Source organism: Xenopus laevis, chromosome 9_10L, assembly GCF_017654675.1.
Source record: "Xenopus laevis strain J_2021 chromosome 9_10L, Xenopus_laevis_v10.1, whole genome shotgun sequence".
Classification (NCBI taxonomy): domain Eukaryota; kingdom Metazoa; phylum Chordata; class Amphibia; order Anura; family Pipidae; genus Xenopus; species Xenopus laevis.
In genome coordinates, this window is record NC_054387.1 from 54,964,036 (window position 1) to 54,988,172 (window position 24,137).

The 24,137-nt window shown below is 42.4% G+C and overlaps 1 protein-coding gene across 2 annotated transcripts in view; it reads right to left on the reverse strand.

Moving 5' to 3' along the window:
• LOC108701226 (rab11 family-interacting protein 4) overlaps positions 1-24,137 on the reverse strand; it is a 40,837-nt gene that overhangs the window by 11,803 nt on the left and 4,897 nt on the right. Inside the window, exons 2-4 of one of the 2 annotated variants that reach the window (XM_018235569.2) lie at positions 21,867-21,954; positions 21,090-21,178; positions 849-1,072 (exon numbers count right to left, since the gene is read on the reverse strand). In XM_018235569.2, coding sequence (XP_018091058.1) covers positions 849-1,072; positions 21,090-21,178; positions 21,867-21,954 — 401 coding nt within the window. Of the gene's footprint in view, positions 1-848; positions 1,073-11,243; positions 11,412-21,089; positions 21,179-21,866; positions 21,955-24,137 lie in introns of those variants that run through there. The other variant, XM_018235568.2, reaches the window with a different exon arrangement.

Here is a 24,137-nt window from a genome sequence, read left to right on the forward strand (position 1 = left end):
AACAATGGATGTATCATTTGAACCATGGATAAGATTGTTTCCCTGGGTACTAATGCAACTGGGACGCTCACATCATAACTGCCTTAGATCATACTAATAATGTTTCATCTTACTGCATCCACAGTGATCCTGGTTTTTACCCCAGGCTTTCTCCTGGATCATGTTAAATGATCTAAAGCATTGACCACAAAAAATCTAAAGACCAATTAGAGTGAGATTTGGGGTTGAACACTTATTTATGGCATGGTGCATCAAGAACTGTTTGTACTACACACTTATTTTATATGATTATGGGTAGCAGCACCCGAAACGCACAGGGTAACAAGGCTCTGATGTTTTTAAGCTGAGTAAATTAATTAATATATTATTGGAAGTTCAGCTGCTGTTCATATATTTCTTTTTTGGATACACATTAAGTTTGGGAACATGTCAAGAATATGCAGACCGTTCCAATCAGATATAATGAGGGCTTGAGCTGCTTCTAAAAAACTTCTTGTGTTGTGATTTTCTGTCGTAAATATTCTTAAAACTATGAGGAATGTTTGATACTGCAAGGGTTCCATATCTGGCCCATCTGAGCTGCCCATTCCATAAATGCCTGAGATCAGATTATTAATGTTCTATCCTACATCCTGTTCAGGGAGGTTCTGTGTCTCTCACAGGCTTTCTTGTTTTACTGGTTTCTGTGTTTTTGTGGTTACTGGCCCATCTGGGCTGCCCATTGCCTAAATGCCTAAGATCAGACTAGTTACGCTCCATATTACCTCATATTACTGTCTTGTGGCCATATAAATGCATCCTTACTCTCCAAAGTAATAAGATTTATAACATAACAATGCACCACTTACTGGTCCCTGGGAAGATAAAGGCTAGCAAGGCCTCCTGCTTTGTCTTCATTCCTGCACTCGTCGGATGCCTCTGAGCTTGGAGTACTGTAGATGGCACTGTCCAAATCTGATTCATGTTGGGCATCTCTCTGAGCCAAGGTGAGACCATCCTCATATGCAAAGAACTCGGAGTCACTGTATGTACTCTCAGTGTCCAGGAAAGCCCCCTCTGTGATCTCAGGGCTCTATTAAAACACAAAGCACACACCATTAGTATTGAGAACAGATATGTTGGCTCTTCCACTCACAGTCACATTAGAAATGCATCCTCTGACCTCAGCGCTGGGAGAAAAGATTGGAGCTTTGGGAGCCTCTAACATATCTGCTGGTTTCCTGTTATTAAGAGCTGAGTTTTACGAAGCCAAGTACAGATTCCAGCTGTGGACTCTACTCCCAATTATTGGTCACAGACCTGCTACCCATGGAACACTCTACATTCACTCGATACTGCATAAATATATCACATCACAGGAGCTTCTTTCTCTTTTGGCCAATAAGGCACTTGTTTCTTTGCTTCTTATATATGATGGGTTAGAGATATATTAAACACATAAGAGAGACTGTCAGCTTTCATGACACACAGAGCCTGGTTCTGCCGAACCATAAAAGAAAATGGCTACTATGGTAGGATTATACTGGTTCTACCCATGAGAGTGATGGGGTAGTGAGCGAGTGAGTGAGTGAGTGAGTGAGGAGCTTTCACGGGAAAGTACACACATTATTTTAGTGAAACATGAGAGAGACTGGTTGCTTTCATGGGACTGTACAGAGACTGGTTCCTCCAAAACATGCTAAGACTGGTTCCTTACATTGGACAGTACAGAGTCTAGATTTATTATACTTAGACTGGTTCCTTTCATGGAACTGTACAGATACAGGTTCTACCAAAATATATTGAGACTTGTTCCTTCGTAGGATAATACAGAGCCTAGATTTGTCAGACCATATTGAGAGTGGTTCCTTACATGGAACTGTACAGAGACAGGTTCTACCAAAATATATTGAGACTTGTTCCTTCGTAGGATAATACAGAGCCTAGATTTGTCAGACCATACTGAGAGTGGTTCCTTACATGGAACTGTACAGAGACAGGTTCTACCAAAATCTATTAAAGGGGACCTGTCACCCTAACATATAATTTCAAATTCTTTTCTATCATGTTAGTTGAGCAAAATAAACTTTATTTAAACTGTATTTATTATTTAAATTTTGTTTCCTTCTGTTTTGGAATTATACAATCACAGCAAGCAGGCAGCTGCCATTTTGTGGACACGGTTATTAAGGGAAATTGTGTATCACCCCAAAATCTTGTGTATGAACCAGAATGAGGGACCTAATGTCCATGTGCAGTGCCCTACACAATTATAGAGCCTGAGGAGGGAAGGGGGAATATGAGAGCAGTGACATCTAGGAAGTGCTGAATGGAAAGTGACAGTAATTGACTGCCCCTCCTCTATGCCACGGGCATAGAGGCGGGCCAGGTAATATTTGATTGACAGTTTAGATATTTAAACACCTTTATAACAGGTATGGATGTTTTAATGAAAAATTTTTTTGGGGTTCCATATTTAATTTGGAAAGTACTTTCATTATGCAGTTTTTTATGTGTAGGTGACAGGTCCACTTTAAGACTGGTTCCTTCATAGCATTGTACAGAACCTGGATTTGTCAGAACATACTGAGAGTGGTTCCTTTCATAGGATTGTACAAAGCTTGGTCCTACTGAGACATGAGAGAGACTGGTTCTTTTTATGGGACTGTACAAAGAATGGGTCCTCCAAAACATACTGAGAATGTTTTTTTTTCATGTAACAGACATCAAATTGTATCATACTTAGACTGGTTACTTTCATGGAACTGTACAGAGACAGGTTCTACAAAAACATATTCATAGGACTGTACAGAGCCTAGATTTGCCAGAACATACAGAGAGTGGTTCTTTTAACGGGACTTTGTCCTATTGAAACGTGAGAGAGACTGGTTCTTTCATGGAACTGCACATGAGATAAAATGATTTCTTTGTTGGGAACATACGGAATCTTGTTTAATCCAGACATGAGAGAATCTGGTTCCTTTCATAGGAACAAAAATGGGCAATGTTCCACTTCCACTGCAGTAACAGCAAGGAAGAGGACTGTGCAGGTATGACTTGCTTGAGGCTGTGACCTGTGAAACAATAACATTCTGAGTATGTTAGAGAGATACTGTATCATTTCCCTGTAAATGGAATCACTATATTTAGTATATATTTAGTGATCTCAGCACCAGCATGTGTCATTGGAATGAGACTCTTAGGAACTTCTTATGGTATTAGGCACTATCTTCAGATCACTGCCTGGTCCCTTCAGTGCATTGCTAATCACAGTCTTCTGCACCCGGGACTGTCTGAGTTAAAGACCCACAAATAACAGGAAGTTCCTTTATAAAAACAACAAGAGCAAAGGTAGATGAAGAGATTATTTGCTCACAATCTATCTCCTCTTCCAGTGATAAAGTATGGTAAATGGTAGAGGATTATAAATTGGGGCAAGTGCATATGTATGTATGTATGTTTGTAACATCTGTCACTGATGGTGTTTCATTTAGCTGTTAGCTTATTAACTTTTCAGTGGAGACTCAGGCCCCCACCAGAACTTCTGGCCAATAGAGTGTATTTATGTTTGGGGTTTCCCTATAACCTCATGGCAACTGCAGGCCAAGCTCAGACCCATCAGCTCAGCTACAATTCAGAAAAACATTGACTATTTCATGGGAGATTCCAGAGACCCAATGGCTTGTACCTCTATCACTGGTACCCCCTGTCCTGGTGATAATAGGGAAGGAGTGAATGGGTTCTCGTGCTCCAACCTTAGAGACTGATACATGGAGTGAAAAATGATATTCATGTGCAGATGAGGGAGGAACTCGCCTGCTGTTCCCCTACAAATATGAATCTTGTGGATAAAGGAACTGGGTTAACTGTAAAATGGGCTCATTGTTCATTCTGAATGCTTTTGTATCGGGTCTTTTTCTATGAGGACCTGCCAGGTTGCTTTGCTGCGGGGGTAGATGTATCCCAAAAAGGTTTAAATCATATTTATGCCCTGAGGAATTAATGGTTTGGGAATCATTTGCCCCATATATACAAGTATCAGTCTGCAAAGAGGCAGGATAGCATTTCTATGAAAGAACACACAAAACAAATAATGAAAACCAATTATAACACACTAAAAATGAAAAGAAGGTCAACTGCTGCTTTATGTGATTATAAATGTATGGAGAATAATGAGCATTGTTTCCCTGTGCTGCAGCCAGACTTGTTAAGGACACTTCCCTGCGCTTATGACACTATTAATTATTACTGCCATTGGACCGAAGACTTGTTAGCAATCGCTCCATTCTTCTGGCTCAGTATCCTCCGGGGAACCCTGCGCACTACAGCAATGCAATATTCAGGACACTGCAAAGTACTGCCTATATTTAGCTGTAGGCTTGCTGCATGCACCAACAAAATACAGGATAAAAACACTGCTCTGATAATGCACCCAATGCTCCAGTATCCTAGTCCTTACACTGCTTCTGTACCACATACATACACAGCATAGGTAACACTGCCCAATCACTTAGTGAAATGGAGGAGATCCGTGTGTGCTGGGGTGTAACTACAGAGGAAGCAGACCCCACGGGTGCAGGGGGGCCGAGGAGATATAGGGGCCCCATGAGGCCATAATTCATATATAAGTTTAATAAATATAGGTAAAACAGGTCAACCTGTAGACATTTTGGGGGCCTGAAAAATAATTGGCCCAGTAATATCTAGATACACCACAGCGTGTGTGAGTGATTATAGTTCAGCTTGCTAACCCCCTACTTTAACACCTTTGGCAGGGCCCAGCTGAGAAAGGGCTACTGAAAATAGCTCTTAGTACAAATCTAGAGGTCAGGAATGATTTTTTTCTCCCAACTAACCATTAATGAGACTACAGGTGTTTTTTTTTTTTTTGCCTCCTTCTGGATCAACTAGCAGCTAGGCAGGTTTCACATAGACGTAAGGTTGAACTTGATGGATGGGTGTCTTCTTTCAACCTATGTTACTATGTAAGTAACAATGCCCTGCTTGCCAGCAGTTGGGGAAAAAAGGGAAATATTTTGACCCCACCCCCTACCTGTTACAGGTGCTTCATGTGAAAGGTGATAGCAGATGCAAGAGGGAATTGATAGCTTTGCCACTTGTGGTGTTTTGGCATAAATTGTGTTTGCATAGGCAACAACAGAAAAGTGTCTGGGGATTCACAACATATGTATTGTCACGATACTCTTCCTCTTGGGCATAATCCTCTTCTCCCTTCCCCTCAATTTTGGAATTCCCCAAGGTGGAAATACAGGCTCGTGGCTGAGGAGCCCAAGTGGTATGATAGTATATCATGATGTGTTTTTAAAGGTGGCCATAGACGCACTGATAATATTGTATGAAACTTATTTTCGTATGATATTCCATGTGTGTATGGTGGGAGACGAGCAAACCGATATCGGTAGAAACTTTGGATATCATTCAGCTCGTCGATTGGGCAGCTGGAAAATCTTGATCGGACGCCTTTGAAGGCACCAGAAACATCGGCCACTGTTAGTGCAGAATGGTCAGATACAGGAAGAATTCTGTTGTTTCTATCTGTATATCTGACGATTCAGCTCTACATGTGTGTATTGAAATGATCAATCTTTCTTGGAAAGATCATAATTGTAACATCTATGGCAGGCCCGGACTGGCAATCTGTGGGTTCTGGCAAATGCCAGAGGGGCTGCTATAAGGTCCCATAGAAAGTCACTATTTAGTGGGCTGGTGGGGACTGTTTGGGCCTCTATATGGGCTTATTGGGCATCTGTGTCCCTGAAATGCCAGGGCCTATTTTAATTCTCAGTCCGGACCTGATCTATGGCCACCTTTAAACAAGTCTGTGACAGACACTGGCATATAAATTGCTGTGTTTGTTAATGAGCTGATCAAGCCCCATAATCTCACACTTATGTACTTATAAATGCAGCGAGTGTATGACTCACACAAAGTCTCACTCTCATACTCACATACACACCAGCTTTGTTTCTGCACACTAACTCACTTGTCCAACAGCCGATATCCCTCACTCACATACAGGTCCCCTTGCACACAGTATTGGTGAAAGTAATGAAATCTCTCACTGACGTGCGAGGTAGAACGAGTCACTGGATTTCACAATAATGTACAGTTAAGGCGGAGCTCAAGGTTAGTGCGAGTTACAGAATGCCACATTTGTGTGCAGCTCATGAATAACACTATGGAGATGAATGATGTCATGTGAAGCTCAGGGAAGACTTTACAGGAAAGATGACACCTTATGCCATTAACCCTTTTTGTGCATGTGCTTAGCCTTAGCCATGTGTGTGCCTAGCCGTGTGTACACACAATCTCATAGCTACACACACTCTCATAGCTACTCACATTCTCATAGCTACTCACATTCTCATAGCAACACACATTCTCATAGCTACTCACATTCTCATAGCAACACACATTCTCATAGCTACACACGCTCTCATAGCTACACACGCTCTCATAGCTACACACGCTCTCATAGCTAAATCTCACATAAGTCTAGAACCATGGTAATATAGTATTCACCAGTATTTTGTAGAGAAATGAGATGGGGGAGAGAACTTTTAACTGATATAACATACATTCAGAAAACTCAAGGAACATATAGGAGAACACACGCTTGATAATAGACCTAATGATACAACTAGTCACTAAACATTTCTCTATGTGCTCGGATAGCGATATTCAGTTTTTAAGAGTGTCAGGCAGAGACATAAAGGTTTTTAACCTTTGTACAGGTATGAACTCTCAGCTTTATGTAACCTATTTTTATTTAGTTTTATTGATTTGTGTCTGTCATTATACTTTGGTAATAAAGTTCATTTTTTTCCACTTTCTCTCAGTTCCTATTGGTTGATGTATCCTTAAATAGCTTTCTAACGGTGCATTTGTGTAGCCTATGGTTAAGTGTCAGGAAGGCATGAAACGTGTAAGGCTTTCCTTTTTTTGATATGTTGTTAAAGGGATACTGTCATGGGAAAAAACATTTTTTCAAAATGACTCAGTTAATAGTGCTGCTCCAGCAGAATTCTGCACTGAAATCCATTTCTCAAAAGAGCAAACAGATTTTTTTATAATCAATTTTGAAATCTGACATGGGGCTAGACATATTGTCAATTTCCCAGCTGCCCCAAGTCATGTGACTTGTGCTCTGATAAACTTCAATCACTCTTTACTGCTGTCCTGCAAGTTGGAGTGATATCACCCCCTCCCTTCCCCCCCCAGCAGCCAAACAAAAGAACAATGGGAAGGTAACCAGATAACCGCTCCCTAACACAAGATAACAGCTGCCTGGTAGATCTGAGAACAACACTCAATAGTAAAAACCCATGTCCCACTGAGACACATTCAGTTACATTGAGAAGGAAAAACAGCAGCCTGCCAGAAAGCATTTCTCTCCTAACGTGCAGGCACAAGTCACATGACCAGGGGCAGCTGGGAAATTGACAAAATGTCTAGCCCCATGTCAGATTTCAAAACTGAATATAAAAAAAGGTGTTTGCTCTTTTGAGAAATGGGGTTCAGTGCAGAATTCTGCTGGAGCAGCACTATTAACTGATACATTTTGGAAAAACATTTTTTTCCCATTACAGTATCCCTTTAATATAAGTAAATGGATTCTTTCCCAGGATACCTGCTGTTTTTACTATCTCTTATAATAGCTGTAGGATGTCCCAAGAGCCATCATTTCTGTAAGTCTGAATAGATTACTGCATATTACCATCCCGCTGCCTACTGGCACATGCCAGTTAGTTGTAAATATCTCAACATGCCAGAAAAAGCCAGCAATCTGGGGGCATATACCTAGATAGATTCCAACATTGTGGTGCCTAAATCAGCCCCTGGGTTCACACGAGTGTTAGTATAGCCAATACAGAACCCACCTAGATAGATTCCAACATTGTGGTGCCTAAATCAGCCCCTGGGTTCACACGAGTGTTAGTATAGCCAATACAGAACCCACACAAACACGGAGCTCATGTAGAGGTTCTTTGCTGAACAGTGGCATAGACAATACAGAACCAATGCTGTTGTTATACAGAGGTTCAGACCTCAATATTGTACGAAGAATTCTACACAGCTCACAAGTTTAATCAATTGGATCAGATGCATTTTGGCACATTGTGCAGTGATGCAGACAGTGTGGGTCATTGTGCAGTGATAATGGCCGGGTGGGTCAGGGCCCACTCTCACAACAAATAGATGTAGACAATGCAAAATGTCATAGGAGGTTATAAGAGAAAGAGACATATTCTATGTGTCGTAGGCTGGGTCCCACTGGGGCAGTAATCCCCAACCAGTGCCTCTTAAGCAACATGTTGCTCACCAACACCTTTTATGTTGCTTTCAGTGATCTCAAACCAGGTGCATATTTTTCAATTTCTGGCTTCAATACAAGTTTTGGCTGCATAAAAACTACCAAATTGAGTCTCCTGTGGGCTGCCAGTCCACATAGGGGCTACCAAATGGCCAATCACAGCACTTATATAGCACCCCCGGGAACATGTTTTATGCTTGTGTTGCTCCCCAACTGTTTTTACATCTGAATGTGGCTCATGGGTAAAAGACGTTGGGGACCCCTGCACTAGGGGATCCGTTTATACTGGCAGGCAAGTTGGACCATGGATACAAGTTTGTATTCAGTTATAAAAAGCTACTAGCACATCTGCCATACCAAAGCTGTTCTCTCTGTAGAATGAGCCAGCTACACAGCTACTGTGCTACACAATCACAATCTACTGCACAATCTACTGCTATTCTGCACTACAGCAGGGATTCTAGTATAAACGACACACTGGCCTTACACATGGCAAAGGAATAGCTATAATATTGATATAAATGATAAAGGGACACCACCAAGCTAGAGGTTATGGGCCATTAATGCAGCTCTTAGTGAGGTGCAGTCATTGTGAGGGCATTGGTGCAGAAAGTAAACAACACACAGAGACATGGCCAAAAAGCAGTACACTGGTACATTAATGGGAATTCAATGGTTCCTTTTCCCTCCCAGGCAAACATTGGGCATAAGAGGTTCTGCATTGCAAAGGCAGAGCATTAATGTACTAAGTAAACGGAACATATTGTGCTTGTATCCCAGCCAAGGCAGCTCTTTCCTTCTACTTCCTCGCCTGCCTTGCTACATAGTGCAAACCCACTCACCCGCATTCCTCTCAGCATGTGCTACTGGGGGGGAAAGGGATAATGTGGGGTGTCTGTAAGATAAATCATTTGCTCTTATCTAACTGAGCAGTCAGTATGTCAGCTCCAGTCTCATTCTTGCCCTCTGAGCCATTTTTCTCCTTTCTACTACTATCACCATGCAACATATTTGTATTATATAAAATATATGGTATTGCAGAGTAGTAAGGACTTACAGCATGAAATTAAAATCACTTCCAGTGAAATCTATATCCATGCACATTAGTAATACTTCTGTATAACAAACTGTATACAATGTTCCTTGCTAATACTCTATGAATACTGTACTATGAGTAATAGCTCTGCAGTGTGTTACACAGTAACATTTGTTGCACAGTAAATGCATTCATTCCAAACTATCCACTTCTACTCTTCAGTGCAATTAAATCAATGTTCTACAGTTGTACAGATGGTATGAGGACACAGAACACTCTAACAGAGCATACGCACAGCTGCTTATACAGAGCGCAACAATTGTTATACAGAGTGAGAGACAAGACTTGTTGTGAATATATAGGAGAAGGTTTGCTGATATATTGTGTCACAATACCTCAGATAAGTTGGTGATATTATTCAGAGAATACAAACACTTTGGATGGTTATATAGAGTTAAACATGATAAGGAAGTTAACATAGATAGAGAGAGAGAGTAACTTGACATGGAATAGCCAACATAGAGTTAAGCACAAATAGTTATAAAAAGAGTAACACAACTTGGGTGGTTATAGAGAATAACAAGATTCGGGGTAATATACAGAGAGTAACTAGACTCAGTATGGTTATACAGTGAGTAACAAAATTTGGGACTGTTGTACAGTGAGTAACAAGACTTGGGATTGGCACACAGAGAGTAACAAGACTCAGGATAGTGATACAGACTCAGCATGGTTATAAAAAGAATACCAATACTCTGGATGATTATACAGAGAGTAACACGACTCTAGATGGTTATACAGTGAGTAAGAAAACCTGGGAATGTTATACAGTGAGTGTCAAGACTCTGGATGGTTACACAGGGAGTAACAAGATTCAGGATGGTTACCCAGATAGTAACAAGACTCTGGATGGTTACAAAGAGAGTAACAAGACTTGGGATGGTTATACAGAGAGTAACAAGACTCGGGATGGTTATACAGAGAGTAACAAGACTCAGCATGGTTATACAGAGAGTAACAAGACTCAGCATGGTTATACAGAGAGTAACAAGACTTGGGATGGTTATACAGAGAGTAACAAGACTCAGCATGGTTATACATACAGAGAGTAACAAGACTGAGCATGGTTATACAGAGAGTAACAAGACTCAGCATGGTTATACAGATAGTAACAAGACTCAGCATGGTTATACAGAGAGTAACAAGACTTGGGATGGTTATACAGAGAGTAACAAGACTCAGCATGGTTATACATACAGAGAGTAACAAGACTGAGCATGGTTATACAGAGAGTAACAAGACTTGGGATGGTTATACAGAGAGTAACAAGACTTGGGATGGTTATACAGAGAGTAACAAGACTCAGCATGGTTATACAGAGAGTAACAAGACTGAGCATGATTATACAGAGAGTAACACGACTTGGGATGGTTATACAGAGAGTAACAAGACTTGGGATGGTTATACAGAGAGTAACAAGACTCAGCATGGTTATACAGAGAGTAAAAAGACTTGGGATGGTTATACAGAGAGTAACAAGACTTGGGATGGTTATACAGAGAGTAACAAGACTCGGGATGGTTATACAGAGAGTAACAAGACTTAGTATGGTTATAGTAAGAGTAACAAGACTCAGCATGGTAACACAGAGAGTAACAATACTCAGGATGGCTATACAGAGAGTAACAATACTCAGGATGGTTATACAGAGAGTAACAATACTCAGGATGGTTATACAGAGAGTAACAATACTCAGGGGATAGTGCTATGGGGCAAGAGGGCATGGCCTGTGTAGAACACAAGGAATGATATGCTGGGCACTCATAGAATAAGTAAGTAAAAATGGCCCTGAGAGATACAGTATGAAGGCAGTAACCAGGGGGTTGTTCATACCTTGTTCCTGAGAAGTGTTGGGCTGCCATATTGCAGACTCTGACTGTCCAGAACAGACATTCACCCCTAACAGTGGTACAGTCCGGAGTGAAGGTTTAGAAGCCAGCAGTGGCTATGGCAGAGGGAATCCGCTCACTGTACAATACAGCACTAGGGAAGGTTTTGCTTGATCACTGTGCAAGAAGTGGGTTGAACACTGATTTTAAGCCCTTCCCACTGTCCCTGTTGCTAAGAGACAAGCACTGTCTGAAGCTGCCTATTAGCCATGATGTCACCAGACTGGGTGTCAGAGTCAGGGAGAGAGAGAAGAGGGGAAGTTTCGGTTTCCACCCCCACCCAAACACAAGCTATGCAAATACTGTCAGTGGGATCCCCCCTCCTCGTGCCTGGGAGTGATCTAACCCAGCTATAGATACATTAACCTTTTCCGTGCCTTGCACTCTATTGGTGGCTTCTGATCAGGATGGAACGATGGTTATTCATTCTTCCTGTTTCTACCCCTCAACACTGTCCCACTCAGCCCACAGCTCCCTGCCCCTTCCTCTCTTCTTCCTTAAAGGGTAAATAAACCCTATTCAAAACCCTGTTATTAGTGTATTAAGATCAAGTGTAGTAATGGGCCTTTTGTCTAGGTATCCGTTCTTATGATCTTCTGTGAAGACGGAGAAACACTTGGTCCTCTGGTCTAGGCCGTCAAGCTAAGCTTGATAAAAGCAGAGGTGCTGTGATCACGGGAGGGGTGTTTGGTTAATTGTTTTGGGTCTTGCACAATGCACATGCACTTCTTGCCTAATCTTGCTTCACTGGATGGGTGTCATAGTCCTGTGGGCTTGACCCCAGGCCAAGACTTGTGCCCTGGGGGAAGCTTTGGCAGAACCCAGGGTAGACGGGACTCCCCCTAGCCACAAAGCGAAGGGGAGTCCAATGACCCCAAACTCCCTCAGGGGGGATGATGGGGCTCACCCTAGCTTCGCTGAAGGTGAACCCATCCGCTCATGCTGTTCTTTGGCCTGGCCTGGGACACTTGAGCAAAGGAGCCCATGACTTCAGGTAGGACTCATGAAGGATGATTCAATATCATTAGTGAATTTATTACTTCTATGGAGTCAGCAGTGGCGGAACTACCGGGGGAGCAGGGGGTGCGATCGGGCCAGGGCCCTCACCCCCTCAGGCCCCCCCTGCAGCCCGTGTGTCACAGAAAATGCGGCCGTACGGAGGGGGCGGGGCCCGGCTGCGCGTCACGCACCAGGGCCCGCCCCCCTCTAGTTACTCTACTGGGAGTCAGCCAGTTCTTTTGCACTTTTTAGCACTTCTGGATCATATGCAATACATCCCCAGGGCTGCACACTGGGCTTCAATAAAATGAGCGTGTATTATTCTCTATAAATTATTGTTTTTTAATTTATATGGCTCTGGTATGTTAATTAACTCTTTAGCAGAGTGCTGCACTCTAGTTTCTCAGGGTGGATCTTGAATGTGATTATGCTTAGTAATCTATTGGGTAACAGTCACCCTACTATAGTTCCAGGGGTACCCAGGGCACAAATAAGCACTCATCCATATCTCTCCCTAACTGGCCTTCAGGCTGGGCCACTCAGCTCATAACAAAGTGACAAATATATAGAAACATTGGGGTAACAGTCATCCTGCTATAGTTCTAGCAAACGTTTCGGGGTCAAGCCCCTTCATCAAGTGCTTGATGAAGGGGCTTGACCCCGAAACGTTTGCTGGGATCTCACCAAAAATAAAAAGAAAACACTTTGAATTTATGCAGAAGCATTGAAGTGAGTGTGCCTTTTGTTTCTATATTTGGGAATACTGGATGAAAACTCTTTTTTGCAGAAGAGCTAACATTGAGCACCTCCTATCGATACATAAGAATACTTTTTGTATACGTTTTAGCGGAGAAAAGTTTTGTACCTATAGTTCTAGGGGTACACATGGCACAAATAAACACTCCCCAAAACTCACCCTAACTGACCTTCAGGCTGGGCCCCTAAGCTCATAACACAGTTACAGATATATAGAAACACTGGGGTAACAGTCATCCTGCTATAGTTCTAGGTGTACCCAGTGCCAGGCCAAGGTATTTTGGCACCCTAGGCAAGGGCTTCAATCAGTGTCCCCACCACCCGGACCTGCATTACCATTTCCCACCTTATCATTTATATTGCCCCCTATACCAGCAGCCATCATGTTGCCCCACCATGTACCTAGGGTTGCCACCTTTTCTGGAAAAAAATACCGGCCTTCCTATACATTTATCATTTTTCCCTATTAATAACATCAACCATAATTTTTACCGGTCAGGCTGGTAAAATACAGACCAGGGGGCAACCCTACATGTACCCAGGGCAGCCATCAGGGGGGGACAGGGGGGAGAGTTGTAGGGGGCCCGAGGGTAAGGGGGGCTCGACCACACCGCACTTTCTTGATTAGCCGGGCCCCCCTGCTTTCTGAGAGCTGCTGACTTTGGGAAGGCAGGGCGGGAGCACAAGGGGAGGTATCTTCTGTCCATTACTTCCCCTTATTGGTCACTAAGTTTAAGTCCCGGTTGAGCTGCTCAGGGATTGGATAGCTGAAGTTTGAACTTCTCCTCCAGCTCATCCAATCACCATGCAGCTTTACCTGGACTTGCAATTCTGTGACCAATAAGGTAAGAAAATGCTGTCACTGGAAGAAGATGCAGCCACCTGTGCTCGCCTCCTCCCTTCTGTAGTTGGCAGCTCACTGACAGCAGGTGGGCCACACTAATGAAGTAAGTGTAACATGGCAGGGCCCCCCTAAAGGTAACCCTTTGTGCTCCCTGTTGTGTGGTGGGGCCCTTGGCACCAAATTTTTTTAAACTTCGGTGGGGCAAGTTTTTTTACATGGACGTTTAAGGGGGCCCCTGGCCACCAATTTGATTATAACGTACGGGGGGGGGCCTTGGCCACCAATTTTTTCCCCCGTGTGGTGTTCTAGCCACCAATATTTTTTAATGGGGGGCCCTGACCACAAATGTTTTTTTTCAATGGGGGGGCCCTGACCACCAATATTTTTTATTAACATGCGGGAACCATAGCAACCAATGTTTTTTTTTTTTTTAGTGTGTGGTGGTGGGTGGACCTGTGGGGTGGGGAGGGCAGACCTGTAGGTGGGGCTTGTGGTGGGTGCAGCCCAGGGGGCCCAGGAAATATTTTCGTATGGGGCCCTGCGATTTCTGATGGTGGCCCTGCATGTACCTGTGCCAACACCTATCATTTTTCCCCCATTTGTACCTGTTCCAACGGCAGTCAATCCCTCAGATTGCTCACAAGCCCTCAATCAGTACCTATGCCAGAGGCAGCTAAAAAAAATCCATCATATTGCCCCTAATTTGTACCTGTGCCAGCAGGAGCCAAAAATTCATCATATTGCCCCAAACATCTGTGTACCTGTGCCAGCAGCCACCATATTGCCCCATATACCTGAGCCAGCAAAACCAATCCCTGTACCTGTGCCAGCAGCAGCCAAAAAATCCACAAAGGAGCCAAGAGGGAGGAGCCAAGAGGGAGGTGGGGAGTGCTTCTGCCCGCAGTACATATCACTGGCAAGAGGGGTTTGGAACAGGCAGTTTATAAAATTGAAAAAAGTTTAAAGCTGAAGCAAACCAGGGTTTAAAATAAAAGAAAAAAATCCCCTTAAAAGTGCGCCCCCCCATGATTGCACCCTAGGCGTGCGCCTACTCTGCCTACCCCTAGTTCCGGCCCTGGGTGTACCCAGGGCACAAATAAACACTCGCCCCAAATATCAACCTAATTGGCCTTCAGGTTGGGCCCCTTAGCTGATATCAAGGTTAATGATCTGACAATATGCATGTATCAATAATGTTGATTTGGTTGCTCCAATGCATGTCAGAATGATGTTGGTTTGGTTGCACTTATTGCATATGTAAATAATGTTGGTTTGGCTGCGCCAATGCTTGTGTTAATGGTGTCAGTTTAGTTGCGCCAATGCATGTTTAAATTATGTCAGTTTAGATTCGTCAATGCATGTCTGAATGATGATGGTCTAGTTGCACCAATGCATGTGTAAATAATGCCAGTTTGGTTGCGATAAAGCTTGTATGAATAAAGTCAATTTGGGTGCACCAATGTTTGTGTGAATGGTATCTGCTTGGTTGCACCAGTGCATATGTGAATAATGTCAGTTTGGTTTGAAACTGCATGTATGAATGATGTCAGACTGGTTGTGCCAATGCATCTCTGTATGATGTTGGTTTGGTTGCACCAATGCAGGTGTAAATGTAGTGGGTTTGGTTGCGCCAATGTGTGAGTGAATGGTGTCCATTTGGTTGTGCCAGTGTATATGTGAATGATATACCTTTGGACAGACCAATTAATATGTGAATAATGGCGGTTTGTGTGAATGATATAGGATGGGGGCATATTATGGACACAGATGGGGCACAGAATTGGACGACAGCAGTGGTGTAACTATAGAGGAAGCAGACTCTGCATCCCAAGGGGGCCTGGACTGTGGGTAAGGTTGCCACCTGGCCGGTATTTTACAAGCCTGGCCGGTAAAAATGATAATTGATCCCAATGTTATTAATAGGGAAAAAGATAAATATATTGGAAGCCCGGTATTTTTTTCCAATAAAGGTGGCAACCCTAACATTGGGTCTGCTCCTCTATAGCTGCTGAGACATCTCCCCCCAGGCGCTCTCCTACCTGTGAGAGAGTGGGCGACCATACAGGGGGCGCAACTTGGAGGGTAGAGAGAGTTGCAGAGTGCATCTGGCCTGACGAAGATTTTAGTGCGCGCGGGGGGAGCATGGCAACATAAAGTTACACCACTGGATAGAGCACATTATGGACATAGATGTTAGAGTCCTGCAGTGGGTCAGGTACCAGCAAAAAAAGCGGGCACCCTGCGGATTGCGGGGAGGATTTTCAGGTGTGGGTATATCCGCGGCTCTGCGGGTCGCGGGTCGGGTTGCAGGTCTCATCTAAATTTCTTATCTTATTTAATATTGTCTATATTTTACTCCTTTTAAAATTTTACAAAACTTGTTTCTGTCCCCACCCACTTTTGATATGGGTCCTGGTCTTAGAAATTGGTTCAGCGCAGGACTCTAATAGATGGGGCACAGAACAGGATGGGGGCACATTATGGGCACATATGGAGTCCAGTATTGGAAAGGGGGACATGGGCACAAAGTGGCAAAGGCCAGGATTGTGGGGACATCATTGGCACAGAGGAGCAGAGGATTAGGGGCACAGCACTGGTGGGGTGAGGGATGCATTACTTTCAGAGCAGGAAGAAGCTCCTGGGGTAGAAGGGAATCTCTTTCTGTTTAACCTTGTGGTTGCTGAGTAACAAAGAGCAACATGCAAAGCGCTCGAATTCCCAGCCAAACAAATACCCAAAGGAGCATAAATGTTTCACTCCATTGTGAACGGGACAAATCCCTTTGTTAGTGACCACAAGGGCCCATTCACATCCTGTGCATGTACCCCACAAGCTCTGGTATCTGCCACACTCCTCAGTGGCCCCCAGGCTCTGTATCTTAGTGCACTACTGGTGACATTATTAGCCGCTTGAAGGCAAAGTATCACTCCAGCCCTCATTTCACTTATATTTTTATAGGTTACTATAATTCAGTTTTATTGTAAAGAATTCCTAACACTGACCCACTGGGCATCGGATGCCAACAAAGTGCCCTTTTCTGGTTGTTTCCCCAACCTGGCACATGTGATTTGCACACACTTTCTTTGCAATACTCTGACACATCCCCTTTCATTGAGAAAACTGTAGCTTTTAATTCCAGATATCATTCCCTTCTCTATAAAGCACTGGTAGGAGCGAGATGGGGACAACCTACCTTTACACATTCTGTTCAAATGAATCATAAAGTGTCACAAGGAAATATGCTGAAGCAACACTGATCACTGGCAGTTAAAGGGTTAAGGAATTATACAGTCAGTCATAATGACCTATTACACACTACACCTGTGCCCGGAGCCTTTTTATAAAAGGAAGGGGTACAAGTGTCTTACTGTATTGATTTCAGTAGCACTACAAATTTACACAGCTCTTTACAAAGCATAGGCAGAGTTCCAATGAGGTTCCTGTCCTAAATAGAGGAGACAGACAGGAACAAATTAAGCAGGGGACTCCTGAGAAATAATCATAATGATGTGTGGATGGGCCCAAATGGAGATCATCCGGCTGAAAAATTGGGCACCAGTTTAGATATGGGTTGGGTCTAGGTTATCACTGCCCAGGTTGAGAAGGCAGGATATGGTTGGTGCCAGTCAGAAAATTTCCTATCCACACATCACTGCTGTGGCTGTAAGGTGATGATGCTGACAGGAAGGTTAAATGAGGGTTGATTACAAGAGGCTTATTTTGGGTGGGTATGTATGAATTTACTGTATATATATAGTGAATAACCCCCTCTTGTAAAATATAAGGATAGTATAAGTTACAGATAAGTTCCATGACCATATAAAAACACGAGCCAGAAGGCCGAGGGTTTTTATACAGGTCATGGAACTCCAAGGTGACTTCTAATATCTTATACAAGATATTTATATATTTTAAATATAAACACATACACCTCGGAGTTACTTGAGCTATATAAAAGCACTTGGCTGTGGCCTTGTGCTCCTCTATGGTCAAATAACTCCTTGGTGCTATAATAGGGGGTACATTATCCACTATATAAAGTGCTACATGATTATGCAGCACTGTACAATTATACAGAGTAGAAAAGTAAACATAGTGAGGGCAAGCATAATAATAAATAATAAAAACGTAACAAAGCATAGCAATAAATAAATAAATATAAATATACAGATATTTAAGTGTTGTGTGCTAAAAGATACAATAGGAAAGAGGTTCCTGCCCTGTAGAGCTTACAGTCTAAAGGGGGTGGATACACAGACACAAATTGAAGGGAAAGGGGTACAGAGATTTGGGCTTTAGCGCCAAGACTAGATCAGACAAGATATGTTCTACTGCTTCAAAAGGTAGTATCTGGCTTTCTCTTTAAAAAGATTAATTGAGCATTCCCCAGAGAGGAATTCAGGGTAGATTTCATGTAAAAAGGTTGAGAGAGAGATGGCAGTGGGTGTGGATGGTGTAAAAAGACAGTGGCTCTGTGCAGAGTGGAGGAGAAGGCCAGGAAGGCACAGCGAGACAAGTGAAGTAATGAAGTGAGGAGCAGAGGAGAGAAGGGCTTTGAATGTTAGCAGAAGGATTTTGTATGCAAGCAATGCAGCCATGATAGGAATTTTACCAGGGAATAAACAGATTCCTTCTTAGTAGTTAGAATGAGGATTCTAGCAGCAGAGTTTAAAATGTATTGCAGGGGAGAGTTTTATGTAGAGGAAGGTTATATGGTCTGTGTGGTTTATGTGCGGATGGGTTAAAAGTCGTTTATATAGGGATAGGATACAAAAGGATTATGTATTAAAGGGTTACGAGTAGTTTATGTAGGGAAGAATTCCAAGTAATTATGAAAGGAGGGACACAGGAGTAGCTTATGTCAGGTAAGTTCACATGATTTGACCAAAGTCCCAGGGGTATACAGATTCTACTGCTTTGTGTTCTTTTTAGCACCTAAATGTCTCCCCCTGGTTCAAGTTGAATATCTTTTAACTTAGCATTAAATGGGTTTCAAAAGGGCAAAGATTGTTTAACTGGATACACCCACATTTATACAGTGTATGACAGAGGTTTCCACACTGCGGACTGGACTGCTCGAGTTGCCTAGTGCAATGGATTGGGGGGTAGTTAGCGTGAGACGTGATGCAGTTACCTATGTGTTAAGTTAGATAAAGCATAAAGCTCATTCAATAGTAAGACTAAAGTGACCACTTAATTTACATTTTCCTGAAACCATCACTGGTTGACTGATTTTGCTTTCTTGCATTTGTAACACTGTTCTGTGATAACCCCCCCCCATCACACAAAAGAGGCCTGATCCCAAAAAGTAAGGAAATAGCGGTGTATGCAGTGACATTCCAGTATATTACCTCTGTTTTCTCTGATAGACAGCACAATAGAAGGGAAGTGAGACTGCTCACTGGGGTTCAGTATGTACACCCCACCTCTGCACTGGAGCACTTCCGGACTAATAAGCAAGAATAGCAGGAAATAATCACTTATCTAAAGGAAAGTGGGATCATCACTATGGACAGTGTCATGGAAACTCTTGGTTGGCTAGTATACTGAATCCAACCATAGGGAGGCTACAGTGTTTGCTGGCTATTAACTTGAATCCAAACCCGCATGGAGGCTACTGTGTTAATGCTCTATCTTTTAGGCTGGTGTTGCTCTATCTTACTTTAACCTAACAAGGTTCAAAGGGACAAATAGGTTTTGTTTTAGTCAGTTTGAGATGAAGATGGACTATGAGGGATTTGATCATGGATTGTGAGAGTCGTGATGGTGGATACTGGGAGACATGATGGTGGATTGTTAAAGAGATGATGGTTGCTTGTGAGAGACATGATGGTGGATAGTTGGCGACATGATGGTGGATTGTGAGAAACATGATTGTGGCTAGTGGACATGCTGGTGGCTAGCAGGCAATATAGTTGTAGGTAGTGGGTCATGGGTGACATGATGGTGGATAGTGGGTGACATGATGGTGGATAGTGGGAGACATGATGGTGAATTGTGAGAAACATGATGGAAGCTAGTGGAAACATGATAGTGGATTGTGAGAGACATCGCTAGCATTTCTTTCTTCCTATTGAAACTTCGTTAACATCGACACTTAAGTCAATTTAAATATGACGGTTACATACAGGTCATATATAAGTCTTTATTAGTGATGTTGGTGAAATTACAGTAAGTGCCCACTTATTATTAAAAATGCCCAAGGAAGCAAAATAAAGACAAAAGAGATCCTCTGTTTTCCTAGACATGAGCCCACCCTAAAACAAATGTGGCATGAGCTTCAAATGGTTAAAAAAAAAATAAAAAAAACCATATATTTAACAGTTACAACTTTTAAACAAAATCCCACAAAATATGTAAAAACACCAGCATTTTGTCTTTTTTATGACTTTTTTGGCTTATGGAATATGATGTCACTGACATAATATTGTTGAGGATGGAGCTTCATCTTATCAATTCGCCAGGTATAAACTGACTCTGGCAAAATGGGTAACATAGTTGATAATAAGGGTCATGATGATGCATAGTGAGCGACATAATGACTGATAGTGGGCATTGGACAGATCAGTGGCCGAGAGTCTCAGATAACTACAGGGGCTAATGCTACTGGGTGTCCATCACATCACATCAGACACAACAGAGGGATAGAGCCTCCAACAAAGAACTATTTTTATGATGTAGTGCCACCTGCTGTAGAAAACCTAGACTGCAATACTCCATTTAATAGTTTGGGCAAAGACAAATCTAACAGTGAGACACATTGGCCAATCATGAATTAAAATAAGCATTATTCCCCACAATGCGTTATAGCGTAAGGGATACAAATGCAAGACATAACAATCAGACATACATACAACCATTTAGAATAGATGCACAGTTACAACTGCATCATGTTGGAGACAATAGGGGAAGGGTTACAGCCTAAGAGACATAAAGAAAATTCAATAGAAGAGATGCAATTTCCCTGCAGTCACTGCAGCCTTGAAACCTGCATAGAGCACACGTGTCCCTGATTTATTGGAGGATTTGAGATATCATAAAACTATACCAGCATAGGTATCCCCCCTATACTAAGCACAATGAAGCAGGAACAGCCATGTCCTTTGCAATGAGAGACATTTTTGGGTGACGAGAGCTCTCAGGTCAACACAAATTAATATTTATTTACCCCCAAAAACCCTCCCTTGATACCTGGTAATAGTATGGTGTATATTGCGTCTCATAATGTAGGGGTGCGGTGCTTGTAACCCCAAGTATCCCTTTCACAAGCTCATCGCAGCCTGAAAATAACAAGTTCAAGTTGGTTACAGTCAATATATAGTACAGGTATGGGATCCCTTATCTGAAAACCCATTATACAAAGAGCTCTGAATTACAGCTAGGCATCTCCCATGGAGTTTGGTTGCCTAAATAAGTCTAATTTTTTAAAAACAGATATTATTTTTTACTACAAGGATAATGAAACAGAAGCTTGTATTGACTAAGCAGCGTGGGACAAATTTAAGGTATGATTCAAAGTACAGAAAGATACCATATCCAGAAAACCCCAGCTCCCAGCATTACAGATAATGAATTCTATACCTCTATATTACATGGGGGGTAAGGTTATATTTGAGGACTTTTTTATTAGACTGTTTCTCTGTCCCTCCCACAATATTTGTAAATGTGAAACTGGGAACACAAAAAACAGAAAACCTGTGGAGTGGGAAATAGGGGGACCCAGTTATGTGTAATGTGCTGCACCTCAATAGAACTCATTCATGGTTATTTTGTTATAAATCTTTGGGAGAGGGGGTTTTTCCTTGCAGTCCCCACTTCCTGTCTGTCAGTCGTGCAAAGTAGCAGTGGGTGAGTGCAGCACTTTTCTGTATGGGATTATATCTGAGCAGTGTGCACTACTTTCAGTTAATTTAGGATTAATCTCCCAGTGTACATAATAAATCAGACCAAAGTAATCTAGATGCATACCTTTTATTGCTAGAACTCCATGGCAGAAATCCTTAAAGCTGATTCGTCCCTGGGCATTTGCGTCCAAGCGTTTAGCCAGTTTCTCCACCTAGGAACAGATAATCAGTGTTACTATCCAAAAGCGTGGGCAATACATTTTATTATAGTCTTTCGCATTGTGGGGCTAGTTAGGGTATGTTTTTGAGGTTTGATCTTATTTGTGTTCTGGGTACCCCTGGAACTATAGCAGGATGTCTGTTACCCCAATGTTTCTATATATCTGTAAGCTTGTTATGAGCTAAGGGGCCCAGCCTGAAGGCCAGTAAGGGTGAGATTTGGGGTAAGCACTTAATTATAACCTGTGTACCCCTGAAACTGTAGCAGATTTTGCAAGTGAAATCAGAAGACAGCTATGCATACATTGCAGAAGCTTCCTGTTAGGGTATTCACTCCTTTGATCACTCCCATTTTAGCCATGCCCATTTGAAGTTACAACTTTACAACAGATATGAATAAGTTAACCCCTATTGCCATGAGAAAAGGACAGGAAATACATAGTAACATAGTAAGTTAGGTTGAAAAAAGACACGTCCATCAAGTTCAACCTTTTAACTTTTTTTAACCTGCCTAACTGCCAGTTGATCCAGAGGAAGGCAAAAAAAAACCCATCTGAAGCCTCTCCAGGAAATTCCTTCCTGACTCCAAAATGGCAATCGGACTAGTCCCTGGATCAACTTATACTTTGAGCTATCTTCCATAACCCTGTATTCGCTCACTTGCTAAAAAGCTATCCAACCCCTTCTTAAAGCTATCTAATGTATCAGCCTGTACCACTGATTCAGGGAGAGAATTCCACATCTTCACAGCTCTCACTGTAAAAAACCCCTTTCGAATATTTAGGCAGAACCTCTTTTCTTCTAAATGGAATGGGTGACCTTGTGTCAGCTGGAAAGACCTACTGGTAAATAAAGCATTAGAGAGATTATTATATGATCCCCTTATATATTTATACATAGTCATCATATCACCCCTTAAGTGCCTCTTCTCCAGCGTGAACATCTCCAATTTGGCCAGTCTTTCTTCATAGCTAAGATTTTCCATACCTTTTACCAGCCCTTCTCTGTACCTTCTCTAATACAATAATGCCCTGTTTGAGTGATGGAGACCAAAGCTGTAGAGCATATTCTAGATGGGGCCTTACAAGTGCTCTATACAGTGGAAGAATGACCGCTTCCTGCCATGAATCAATGCCCCTTTTAATACAGCTCAAGACCTTATTTGCCTTTGATGCTGCTGACATTGCTGGCATTGCTTGCTACAGCCAAGTTTATCATCTACAAGGACTCTAAGGTCCTTTTCCATAATGGATTTGCCTAGTGCAGTCCCATTAAGGGTATAAGTGGCTTGGATATTTTTACATCCCAGGTGCACGACTTTACATTTATCAACATTGAATCTCATTTGCCACTTAGCTGCCCAGATTGCCAGTTTGTCAAGATCCTGTTGCAAGGATGCCACATCCTGGATGGAATCAATTGGGCTGGATAGTTTTGTGTCATCTGCAAACACTGATACATTACTTACAATACCCCCCCCTACGTCATTAATAAACAAGTTAAAAAAAAGTGGACCCAATACCGAGCCCTGAGAGACCCCACTAAGAAACTTACTCCGAGTAGAGAATGTACCATTAACAACCACCCTCTGTACCCGACCCTGTAGCCAGTTTCTTATCCATGTACAAACGACTTCATTAAGCCCAACAGACCTTAGTGGGGCACGGTATCAAATGCTTTGGCAAAATTCAATTAGATCACATCTACTGTCCCCCCCCTGTCCCGCATCCTATTAACCTCATCATGATACCCGTAAAAAATCTTCCTCTAGCCTACCATCTTAACTGTACTAAAGAATCTCCCCCTACCAGGGGAAGCCTTGCCCACTCCCATACAGTTCCTTTCACATGGCAGTAGGCAGTTAATGAGATAAACATAACACCACAAGGGAGGGGCAACTACTGCAAAAGTAATACTCCTTGAAAGACAGAACTTCGAAGATTACATACGGCTTTAGAATACACATACATTTTATAATGACAGATACAAGTCAACATGGACAACAACACCACTGCCTGGCAGATTTCTTTTTAAGAAAGAAGAGCCTAGGATACTGCAGTAGCGGTTGTCAGGTGTACTTTAGTATTTAGGGGTACTTCAGTTGCCTGATGAACTTAGACTTCCTGAGTTTACTATTATATCCAACTTGGGACATGCTAGAAGACTGAGGCCCACA